This window comes from Rousettus aegyptiacus, unplaced genomic scaffold (assembly GCF_014176215.1).
Source record: "Rousettus aegyptiacus isolate mRouAeg1 unplaced genomic scaffold, mRouAeg1.p scaffold_m13_p_4, whole genome shotgun sequence".
Taxonomy (NCBI): Eukaryota; Metazoa; Chordata; class Mammalia; order Chiroptera; family Pteropodidae; genus Rousettus; species Rousettus aegyptiacus.
In genome coordinates, this window is record NW_023416307.1 from 104,471,230 (window position 1) to 104,484,180 (window position 12,951).

At 39.6% G+C, this 12,951-nt stretch overlaps 1 protein-coding gene and 1 pseudogene across 1 annotated transcript in view; one reads left to right on the forward strand and one right to left on the reverse strand.

The window, feature by feature from the left end:
* Positions 1–12,951, forward strand: part of LRIG1 (leucine rich repeats and immunoglobulin like domains 1) — a 110,963-nt gene that overhangs the window by 29,082 nt on the left and 68,930 nt on the right. The window contains exon 2 of the mRNA XM_036219903.1: positions 6,755–6,826. Within this exon, the coding sequence (XP_036075796.1) occupies positions 6,755–6,826 (72 nt within the window). The remainder of the gene's footprint in view (positions 1–6,754; positions 6,827–12,951) is intronic.
* LOC118602158 lies at positions 10,610–10,727 on the reverse strand (annotated as a pseudogene).

A 12,951-nucleotide genomic window follows, 5' to 3' on the forward strand; every position in this document is an offset into this window, starting at 1 on the left:
GGTGAGACAATAGGAGTGGAGAGGTCTGTGATCGACTGGAGTACTTACTGAATAAATGTAGCTGATTGTTGGCAATCAGGAGTGCTGGCCCAGTGATTATTTTCAAGAGAAACTGAAGCTTTTATTTTTTTGGTGAAAACCTTCAGTTTCTTCAAACACTGTTCAGTCAGAAACAAATTTCCCCGCAGTCCAGCTTTGGACCAAAAGCCACCAATTTGCAACTCCTGGTCTACAATTCACAAGATGCTTGCCATATTAGAAACTTTGGCTGTAATTATTTGCTCCAGAGTCTTATCTGACCAGTAGGTTGTAAAATCCTTAAAGTCATGGACTAAAATCTCATCCTAATTTATCACAGCACAGTATACATCGTAGACAAACACTCAATGAATATTTGTTGAATTTGATATCTGTTGGGTGCTAAAGGACAAAGACTTAGACCTGTGTTTACATTAACCATAGGTTGGTGTAAGATGGGTGGACTGTTAGGGCACATATAAGACGCCTGGGATTATGGAAGCAGCGTGGTGACTTCTCTCAGATAATGTCTTAAGCATCAGAATTCAGAGGCCCACACTGATTTCTATAGCAGGTTTTAAGGAATAAAAGTTGATGGTGACTCAGGGGTCCTTATATTATGGCTAATGCCTATTCTTTTGAATTGCTAGAAGCCTTATTTGCACAGAGAATTATCTATGTGATATTTTCAAAAACTGAAGCAACTGTGATTCATTACTGACTTTCTTAAATATAACTGACCAAAAGCTTACAAAATGAGCTGTGAATAATATTGAGTTAATATCTGAGTGATTTTTGGGTTTTATTATTTACAGAATGTGTTTCTTTTTCCAAGCCTCAGTTTAGAGAACATGGTGCTTGCTTAGCTTACTGAGGAAAGATGGCAGGCACATACAAAAACTTCTCCTGAGTGGGAATTCTTGGGTGAGGATGCTGCAAGAATGATTCTAGTTTAATATGCAGTTTCATTCTTAATATAACCCTTTAATGTGTATTATTAGGCTGTTTAGTTGTAGTGTTTGGTTAATGAGAGGAAAACATCACAATAGAAAAAGAGGTAAGGACATCTAATATTCTAGATTTTAAAAGAACTCTCTTTTTTTCAAACCCTTATAGGGAACATAATGTGGCGATTTTATTGGAACTTATTTATACTACATATAATTCCTCAGAAGGTAAAAAAGCAGCAGAAACGGCTTTCAAAGTTTAAAGGATTAAATAACTTTAACAAAGTTGTATGTTCTTCCTTACCCACACCCCTTGAAATTTGAAAGAACTGATAGTCCTAAGCAGATAACTCTTTCTTCAATGGTGGCAAACAGTGCAATTTCTAAGGTTAAGAAGGGTTGTCTAGCTGGAGCCCACAGTTTCTTGAGAAACGAGATTTCTAGACTAGTCCTGGGCGCCTCAATAGTTGGATCATTGGATTGCCTCACACTTTTCTTTCTGGCTGTATTATTCAGTTTATTTAGCAAGCATCTGTAGCTTAAAATATGCAAAGTACAGTGACGTTTAGGAGTCCAGACAGGGTTGAGTAATGGGAAATAGCCTGGCCTGGAAACCAAACTGAGTATGAAAACCTCCTTCCCCAGGGAATGATTGTCACAGATTTAGGACTAGTTCCTTCCACTTTGAATTATGATTCCTATTAATGTTGAAAAGTACAACCACATACTGTGCCGCTTTTTGGAGCGAGGCTTTTGTCTGTGTTGTCTGGTTTGTGAGCAGTGCCTGTTTCTGAGGACGAAGTGCTAATTATGTCATCCAACGATGTTGGGGTTATCTCCTCACTACAGCTTACCCCAAAGCAAAAGGAACTTTTTACCCCTCAACTTCCAAGAAGTCAATGAATTATTGTTTGCCAGCCTTGAATAGCCTTTGCCAAGTTTGTAATAGGTGGTTCTGGTTATAATCCAGGAAGATGCTGGTCAGATTATGTAAATACTGATTAAGCCTATAGAATTAGTCTCAGAGAACATTTTTTGTTGTTGTTGAGAGTGTCTTCCTAGTGAAATATTTTCAAAGGCCTTTTCTTCTGTTAGGATGGTTAAGAACTTTGTGTCCTTAAAAGATGTGGGCTAATGTCTATGTCTACCCCCTACCACATTTTTAAACAAAGCTCTTGAATTACTGGGAAATTAAAATTTATTGTTACAATCCAAGTTCGTCCTATAAATACCATTTCATTTTAAATATTTGTTGATGATTTCATGATTTAGAAATATTGATTGATTATTCCATGATACAGCACAGTTTAATAGACGTTTCAGCGATGACAGAAGTGTCTTCTGTCTGCATCATGCAGTATGGTTGTCGTTAGCCACCTGTGTCAGTTGAACACTTGCACTGTGGCTAGTGCAGCTGAAGAAGGGAATTTTTAATTTTCTATAATCTTAAGTAGTTTAAATATAAACATCAGTAGCTTGGTGGCTAGTGGCTATGGTATTAGACACCACAGGTTTACATACTGGTGGGGATTTCTCAGCTATTTAAAGTCTTAGCCCTTCCAATTCTGTAGAGTTGGTAGGGGGCCTCGTTAGGAAAAATGCTCAGCAGGCAGATTGTTGTTGTGCACTGTTAAACATTTTGCTTTTCAGACACAAATAAAACCTGGATAAAACTTGAGCTGTTCTCAGCAGAGGTGCCTCTTGTGTGTTCTGCAAATGGTTGGCTGGACGGTCATCTTTCAGCAGATTAGCTGAAAGAATATCTATGGCTGGGCTCAATTGTTCAAAGATTTGCGCACCCTTTGTATAAGAATAGGGAAAATTTGTGTTATGACAATAACTGACAAAATGTTTAATGAAAGCTGCAATTGGCAGTAACTAAATTCCCTGAGATTTCTTTCTGCTCTTCTTTGCTTCTGAAAGGTGTAGAAATGCGTCCGACAGCATCTGTCCTGCTGACAGATGAATTGTTTTGACAGGAGAATCTGAAACCTTCAACTTAAGACACATTGAGATGTCCGGCCGGGTAAGGGCTGATCATGTTTTTAGAAATAAGTGAGATGCTTTAGATTTGTGTGTATGTCAGCTGCCACCTGAGAGAAAACCCTCGTTAAAGGTTTTTCACTGATTAACCCTTTGATTATTCTTAGGAACTGAGATGAGAATTCACACTCCTCTCTGCATAGTTATTGGGTTGAATAAATGTATATAGTTTTTTAGTCATTGAAAAATAGATGTCAGTAACCATAGCAGTCAAAGAGTTAAACAGTGTTAATAGCAGCATTATTCACAATGGTCAAGAGGTGAAAATAACCCACATGTCTATCAACTACTGAAAGATTTTTCACTGATTAACCCTTTGATTATTCTTAGGAACTGAGATGAGAATTCACACTCCTCTCTGCATAGTTATTGGGTTGAATAAATGTATATAGTTTTTTAGTCATTGAAAAATAGATGTCAGTAACCATAGCAGTCAACAAGTTTACCAGTGTTAATAGCAGCATTATTCACAATGGTCAAGAGGTGAAAATAACTCACATGTCTATCAACTACTGAATAGATAAACAAAATATGTGTGTGTGCGTGCGTGCACGTGTGTGCACCTGCATATACATATACGTGTATATGCACACATATACAGTGAATATTATTCAGCCTTGAATGGGAAGGAAATTCTAACATATGCTACAACATGAGTGAACCTTGAGGATACTATGCTAAGTGAAATAAGCTAGACACAAAAAGACAAATACTGTATGGTTCCACTTATAGGAAGTACTTAGAGTAGTCACATTCTATAGAAACAGGAAGCAGAATGGGGTTTGTCAGGCCTGGAGTAGGGGATGGGGAAGAATGGGGAGCTATTGTTTAAGAGGTACTATATTTCAGTTGGAGATTAAAAAGTTCTACAGATGGATAATGCTGATGGTTGCACACGATGTGAATGTACTTAATGCCACTGAACTATATGGACACTTAAAAATGGTTAAGATGATAAATTTTATGTTATGTGTATTTTACCACAATAAAAAAAATATATTACGCTGGGAATTTGTCTCCCTGAAATGAGCAAACAGGAAGACTTCTCTGAGAATTTTATTTCAGATTATGTTCGTCAGAGAGAATATAGTAAATATTTTCCCCATTTCCTGATCAAGCAATTGGTGATCAACAGGTTGTCCTGGGTTGCAGGATTAGTCACTTCTCAGACTTAAAAGCTAGGCAGCTCTGGTCCAAAAGTAGAAGCTGTTCCAGGGGACCTTAACTTCAGCCTTTATTCTCTCTTCTTCTCTCTGTAATTGCGAGTAGGTGCTCTGAGCAGAGAGTTACCCTTTAAAGCCAGTCTGCTTGACACTCATTTGTTCATAGGCGGCTTTCCTAGTTCATTGGAAGTTGAAGCATCATTGCACCTAGGCTGACCCAGTGAGAGCTTTAATTTCCACCTACAGATATCTTCATGTTCATTGCTGCTTACAGGGATCTCAGTGTTAGGTCCTGATGCTGCTTGGTTTCTTGATAAGACTAGCTTATGGAAGATCCTCTTGCAAGTATCCATGAAGCGATTTTATTCTAGGTAGTTGAAAATGGGGAGACACCATTTGATTGCTTGAGACCCAGATCCTGTGAGCCCTAGCTCTACCCCTGGCTACAAATGTATAAGCCAGAAACAAGTCATTCATTTGAACCTAATAGTTCAAGACTCAGTGGCCTAGATGAGCAGTTGAGAAATGGTGGTCCTCAACCCAAATGTGGCCTTCAGATACGTTCTGTTTGGCCCCATCCAGGGTTACTTTTTTATTTCTTTAAGAATTAAAAATATTTCATGTAAGAATTCCAAGTTTGAGTTTCTCTTGAAAATGGAAAAGATTGGTCTGCACTGCCCTTGTTCATAGAGACAGGAGCAAATGCCCCTTTAGAAGGGCTGGCAGGCAGGTACTGCTCAGTCGGTCTCATTCCACACATGGTGGGGTGATGGTGCCTTTGTGGTTTCTGAATCATTCTCTGATATCTCCTGCAGCTCAACAACTTGCATTATCTATGGCGATACAAATCTTATTGTAAGCTCACAGTATCTTTAGACCCAGAAACGATATTTCAGTTCTCTTCTTTTTATGATAATGTGCTCGAAATAGAAGACAATTTCATTCTATCTAGTCCTTTTTCTGATGTAGGCGAATGCTCTCCATTTGTGAATGCTCTTTTCCGAGTCTAACCTATTGATTTCTGTGTACTCAATTATAAATACCCCCAAGTACAGATAAGCTCACACAATATGTGGTTTTAAAAATTACTACCTTTAATTTTTTATAATAACATAATCTCTAGACAAATTGCTTTTAATTCAGGCTATTGCCCAGACAAGATGTACCATTAATTGCAAGTGTAGCTGAGCTTTTATTTAAATGAATGTCTTGAGTTGACAGTGAAATGGCCATGCGCTCTAGGTTAGTATTGATTGCAGTGTCTCTGGAGTAAGTTTAAAAGATAGTTGCCGCTTATGTGATGATACTGTGCTCCTAAAGAGCTAGACTTTAAACTCATAATTAGTTATTACTGTTAATTGGCAGTAATGTCAATGAAATTAATAGCTGAGATGAAAAATGTTAATCTCTTCCTGCTTACACAGGACTAAGTATATTTTGGTAGCAGGGAGCAAGAAACAGTGTGCTATAAATACGGCCCAGATGGACTCATCTCTGGATTTTGTTCCTGAAAGATTAATTAACCTGACCTATGTTGAGAGTGTGATCTGAGCAGCTCACCTGAGCACACATTTCCCATGTTGCATGTCTCCCTCTAAGGATGCAGCTTGGGTTGGTGGGGAGGGGGCGGCGCTGATGGTGAAGGAGAAAGAGATGTAGTTCTGATTAATTGTGACAGATGCCATCATCTTGAGAAGGTGCTTCATGTGTGTGGCTTTCACTGCCTTTGGTTAACACTAACCATGAATTTCCTATGACTGTGGCTCCTGGCTCCTGTGTGATTTATCACTTCCAATATTTATCCATTGGTGATAGGAATGCTGTGTTTATATATAGATTTATGATTAGGATCTTATAGTATTCACCTAAAAAAAAAAATGTCCCTTCAACTTTGACTATGCATGTGAATTTTTGTCTTAAGTTCTTGTTTAGACCAGGATTTCTCAACCTCTTAAGATTACTGTTGACACTTAGGGCTAGATAATCGTTTGTAGTTAAGGGCTGTCCTGTGCATGTAGGATGTTTAGCAGCATCCTTGGCCTCCACCCACCAGATGCCAGTAACAAACGCCACTTTCCCTGCAGTCGTGACAACCGAAAATGTCACCAGACATTGCCAAATGTCAGTCTTGATTGAGAACCATTGATTTTTAGACAACGAAGGGTCAATTTTTTTTTCTTTAGTACTGCTTGATCCTGTTTGATGCTTTAGTAAAACATTAATTTAAAAGTGCCACTTAAAATAGCCTTGGACCAGCACACTGTAATGTAGGTAGAGGACTAGCTTACCTTAGAATTTCTTTAAAAGTTGCTAAGTGGTGAATAGTATTGATTAAAATTCATTTGAATTTAGCTGATCTCAAGCGATTTGAGATTTTCACAGTGATTCGTTTATGGATATGTGTGGAGGAGATATATCTGTAAATCTCAGTATCAGGTTACTTAAAATAATGCATGAGATAGGGGCAAACATGAGGGAGAGTGCTTAGTTTTTTCGAAGGGGTGGGATAGAAGATACCTGAATTTTGAGTGTAATGTCATGTCGATTAAACTTTTTTTTTTTTCTTTCTTCTCCGTTTATCAGAAACCTGAGCTACAACAAGCTTTCTGAGATTGACCCTGCTGGTTTTGAGGACTTGCCGAATCTACAGGAAGTGTGAGTGCTCTTTGCCAAACCTCTGGGGGGTTAGAGGGATAGAGAGCTCCTTGGGAAAACCCTCTCATATTGCAGCATTGCTCACTGTCCTTGTTCAGCAGTCAAAACTTGTTAGAAGGAACATTCGCATTAAGGTTGTCAGTGACAAATTGTACTGCTTACTTAGCTCTCCTTCACTGCAGCCCACCTCTTTTTCCTAGGCAGTCAGTGGTGGGTGTGTTACAGTCCAGTAGGTTCGGACTTACAGGAAATCAGAGGAACATGGTGGGTGTGTAAGAAAGTCCCCTCCCTGTGGGAAGGCTTGTGTACCAGCTGGGTTAACACACCTGGTGGGTACTTCCCCACTGTTCCCCGGGAGGTAGAGCAGCCTGTTCAGCAGAAGTATGTGAGCCAGCCCCACCCTTCTGTTTTCCAGGAAACAAAGATATAAAAGAATAGACAATAGAGGCTTACCTTTCCTCTCAAGCATCTCTAAACAGAGCTATGCATTACTGCCTTTGGAACTTCAGGCTTGCTGCCTCTTGCAGTGTCCTTTAAACCAGGCCTCAGTCTTTTCTTCTTTTTAATGTAAAGAATTCTGCTTTTAAAAGGGACTTTATGGACACTTTCATGCATACCCACAGCAGAAAATTTAGAAACTATAGAAACATGTAAAGACTAATCACCAGTAGTATTACCCATTTATAACCCTTGTGTAGACTCAGTGAAAAATATATACCTCTACACATATAACTTTGGGATCAAAATGTATATATATTAATAGTTTTTATATGTTTCCTGTATATCCTTACATTTCAAATACTTTATCATGTAAATTGAAATTTTTTGACTTTCCTGTTTTTTTTGTTTTGTTTTGTTTTTGATTTTTTTTGTTTGTTTGTTTGTTTTTTTTGTTTTTAGTAAAACTTCATACGGCACATGGATATTCCATAAATGCTTACCCAGTGCTTATACGTTTATACATTCTGGCTATTATATGTAACAGATAAAAATCCTTATTTGTTATTCTTTGATTCCATTGTTAAGGATTCATCTAAAGGAAATTTAATTTCATCAGCTGGTACAATTTGCAAAATAGTTGCATTCCCTGCCCCATCTCCAAATTCTCCAAAGTGGTTTTTATGATTTCCACGTCTGTTTAACCCTTTTTCCATTTTTAGAAAAGTGCAGCTTGCTGCCAGCATTTATTTAACATTACAGGTAGGAATGCTATATTTTCTAGGACTTGACATTTTCAGTGACCGAGAATTACTATCTTTTGTAAATGGGAATACCACTACTAAAAACAGTGCTATAAATAGAATGATGCCGCTTGTTTCCAAAGACTATTGACATACTAGGGTGATGCAAAAATAATAATAAAGGCAAGATATGTCATGGCAAATTTTGGGGGTTAGGTTAGGACTGTAATCTATGAGTTATCTCCAGGTAAATGCTGCAGCCACAAGCACTGCTGGCAAGCGAGTATTCTCTGGGCCAATGGGAAATGGGTTAAAAAAAGGTTTACCCTTCCACAGTTGGAGGAACATCAGAGTTGGAAGAAACCCTTTGCAATACTACTTTGTCCAGGATCCTCATTTTCTGATGGGGTCAATAGGCTAGTGGTGGGGGTGGCAAGGAAGTTTGAAGTGAGTCACTCTGTTCATTTACCATAATAAAATACCACAGTGGGTGACTTTAAACAACAGAAATTTATTTTCTCACAATTCTGAAAGTTGAAAGTCCAAGACCAAGGTGCTGGCAGGGTTGTTTTCCTCTGAGGCTTCTCTCCTTGGCTTGCAGATGGCCGCCCTCCTGTTGCCCTTTCCTCTGTGCATGCACATCTGGTGTATCTTGTGTGTGTCCAAAATGTCCTCTTAGAAGAACAACAGTCATACTGGATGAAGGCCCATCCATATAACCTCATTTAACCCTAATTACCTCTTTAAAGACCCTGTCTCCAAATACAGTCATATTTTAAAGTTTTAAAGGTTAGCATATAAATTAACATATAAATTTTGAGCAGATACAATTGAACCCAACATAGTCACCCAAGATGATAAACCTAGTTTATCAAGTAGCTGGTTGGGTTCATAACCCAGTGTTTCTTCCTGATCCAGGCTATCTTTTACGTCTGTGGTTAGGATATCCATTTTCTGTGTGTTAAGTCTCCAAGCTTAGTGGTTCTTTTTAGGATTGGACAAAAAATTGGGGTATTTCTTTTGGCATTATTCAAGCTTTCCTTTAACGTTTATTTGAGTGTGTCCCATTTGCCAGACATTGCTCTGGGCGCTGGGAGTACAGTGGTAAATAGGACAGACAGACAGGGTTGGGACTGGGTTGAGGCAAGTGAGGCATTTGCCTCAGGTACAGAATTTAAGGGGGCACCAGAAACTCAGCATTTGAGATAAAGTTTATTTTAATGCAATATTTAAAAAATAAAAGTGAATGTAAAGAAATCCATAATAAGTGAAATATAAAAAGTTTAAGTAAAGACAAGATCAGTGACTTATTTTTTCCTTTTGCCCTCAAGTTCCAGTATGGCTCGATATGGTACTATTGCTGATCCTGTCTTGATGTTAAAATGTAGATATTTTGTTCATCATGGATTTTATGTACATTCATTTTGATTTTTTAAAAATACTACAGTAAAATAGTCTTTATCCTGGTTACTGATTTTTTTTGGCAGCCCCTTAAGTGTTGTATTTCTCCTCACCCAAACCCGGCCCTGCAGACAAACTTATTCTCTCTCAGAGTTTACATTAAGATAGGGGAAGACATGCACTGGAAATTAGTAAGACTTACTAGTGGTAAGTGTAAGGCGGGGAAGAGAACACAGTAATGTAAGGAGTTTTTCTTTTGTAATTTTGGAGGGGTGATAACAGAGCTGGATGGTCAGGAAGATGACAGTTGAGCAGATATGAATGATGTGTACAGGAAGGACTGCAAATACAGGGCCTCAGGGAAGGAACAGGATGAGGGCCATTGTGCCTGGCCTGCATGAGTGGGTATGGCTATGTGGCCAGGTCCTGGACCTAACATGGCCCACAGTTCCAACCATCATTACCCACCTCTTCCGCCCACCTCCATCAGCTAGGGGCATGGTAGATACTCCTGTGAGCAGTTTTCTGTGTTGTTCTCTCTGGCTCTCCTGTTTCATTTGTTCCTTCCCCTAACAGGCTTTCAACTTTCATTGGTTTGGCTCCCTGAACCTACAGCCTTCTGTTGCGTTCTACCTTTTGGAAATTATACCCCACCCAGATCTGAAGTGAGAACATATGACTTCTGCCTGTCTTTCACTGGGGATGCTGGTTATGAGTCTTGTTTTTTGTTTGTTTGTTTGTTTGTTTGTACTTTATTTTTTTCAATTATAGTTGACATTGAATATTATATTATTTTCAGAGTATACATCATAGTTGGATATTTATATAACTTACGAAGTAATCCCCCTGATAAGTCTAGTACCTATATGATACCATACATAGTTATAATACTATTGACTATATTCCCTGTGCTGTACTTTATATGCCCGTGTGGTTATGAGTCCTAAAAATAAATTTCACATGTAACAACAGCCACAGCAATTATAGCAGCATCATGCCAAATCTTTGATGAATACTACTTCATTTGACCTGACTCATACCAACACTATGATATAAATTATTTCTTTCTTTCTTTCTTTCTTTTTTTTTTTTTAAGGCAAGGCAACCCCTTTGGTTGACCTCACAGATTGTAAGGACCTTGTCAGCTTACAAACCTCTCTCCTCCCCTCCCCTCTTCTCCCCTCCCCTCTCCTCTTTTTTATGCCTATAGCACCTGGTCTTCCTAGGTGGTCCCATCTAGGTACTAACCAGGCCTGACCCTGCTTAGCTTCTGATATCAGAGAGAATCAGGCTTGTTTCAGGGTAGCATAGCTGTAGACTGTTTTTTTTTTTTGTTTGTTTGTTTTTTTTTACAATAATTTTCTCCATTTTACAGAAGAGGAAAGAAGCTTGGAGAAGAAGTTAAGTAAACCTGTGCAGTATTTAATGATTGGTAAACCTGAGAGTTGAATTCAGATCCATTCGATTCTAAATCTTATTCATTTACTCCTGAAGCTGCACTGCCCTAAATTCCTACATCCCCCATCTTAACCTGCAACATTCAACTGAAGATTTTAAACACAGAAAATCCAATGTTTATCAACTTGTATCACTCTTTCTACACCAGTCTTCTCTTTCTAGGTACAGAGTGTTTCCTCTAATTTCTCCAGACCTCTTACCCAAATCCACACGTCCTCCAAGTCCACCCTCCCTTTTCCCCTCACAACTTGGCTTTTCTCCCTCCTCTGAACACCTGTTGCATTTATAGGCAGGGTGAGGCTCCTAACCTCATCCTGTATGCCTTCTGTTTTGAGCGTGACTTCTGTCCTTCCTCTTGCAAATACGCTCATGGAAGTTGACCATAGCTAGCCGTTGTGCTAAGCACTATGCTGCATATTGTCACTTATACTTTTTTCAGATAGTTAAAGGAAGCAAGGAACAGAGAATTGACTGGCATTGCACAGCTGGTAAGTGGTAGAACTGGGCCTGCACTCCAGTCTAACTGCTGTCCCATGCTCTCTGTAGCAACACTACTTTCCTGAGTGTGGGAGTTATAAAGACAGATTGCATCATATGGATATAATATGATATAGTAGGAAAAACACACATTATGGTAGCAGACAGACCTGGGTTTGAGTTGTTTCTGTCCCTTACCAGACTGTATCCTTGGACAAATTATTTAGCACTTCAGTGCTTGCCTTCCTCTTGTGCGGTGTGGACATAATAACATTATTGTTATTATTATAATTATTAATTGGAGATTTTGTCCAGGGCCTTACACATAGGAAGGACTTACCGAATGTTATTTCTTTTTCTCTTCTACTTTCTAATCGACAGCTACCCAAATTGGGTGCATTGTTAAGAAACAAATCCTTGAGGGCTGATAGGTTGAACCTTTCACCACTGTGACTGCCTTCAGTCCCTGGTGTTGCATTGTGGGATGAATGAGACAAATTCTGTGGTGCCCAGAGCAGTGGAACGTCTCACTGATAAAATATCTCGGCCTTTCCCTAAGGGAATTCTGATACATTATGGAGGCAGAAAGAGGCTGTCAGGAGTGAGAGGTGGTGAGTTGGGGAAAGATATTGAAGGAAAAAATCATAGTTGACACACAACTGCTTCTAAATTAACTGGGCTCGAGGGTTTCCTAGGAGTTCTCGCTTCTTTTAAACCCTGTACAGCCACGCTAGTCTGGAAACCTCAGCGAGAGGGGAACCACAGGCTGGCAAAGCAACTGGCGGTGGTTTTTAGCAGTGGTTTTATTTTGGAGACCTGGAACCACAGAACACTGTGGGCTGATTGGAGAGAGAAAGCGAACCCGTTGGAGGCCCCTGGAGGACGTGAGGACACTTGTGCAGCTGCTGCCAAGCCACACGGTCTTCACTGCCCACAGCTCTGAGGAAAGCCCACCAGGGAGGCCTCCAGCCAGGGGTCCCGGACTGCGAGGCTCCTCTATTAATAAGAGGGGCTATTTATACCATTCTCTTTAAAAACTGCACTGGGATCGTGTTACTGCTGCCTGGCCCGAGAATGCTTCATGTGGGTGCTGCTGTGTGCTTTCCAGGGCCATTGACCTAAAATGTTCCTGCAGACAGCAAAGAAGGCAGAGCGGGCTCTGCCTCTGGGTATTTATGGTGCAGCCTCTTGTGTCTCAGGCTTATGCTCTCCAGTGTGTGTGTGGTGCGCTTAAGGGAGGGGTGGAATAATGAGGGGGTGTCGTTTTGAGGCACTGCGTTTTGGCTTTAAATTACTGCCACCTGTTAACATTTACTTTCTATCTGGCTATATCCTAAGCTGTTTGTTGTAATTATTTCATCCAGATCCTGCCAAAAACCTATGAAATTGGTACTTGGTGTTCTTTACATTTTTGAAAGAAGAAACTAAGGCACAGTAAGGTTAGTTGACATGCTGAAGGCCATTCAGTTGGTAAAGGGTAGGATTTGGGTTGAATGTAACCCAGGTGTGTCTGATTTAGAAATCCAAGCTGTAAAATTCCTTTAGAATAATTCGTGCTCTGTAGCTGTGCCTCGGTTTCTCTTAAGGCAGGGTAGGAATTTAGTACCT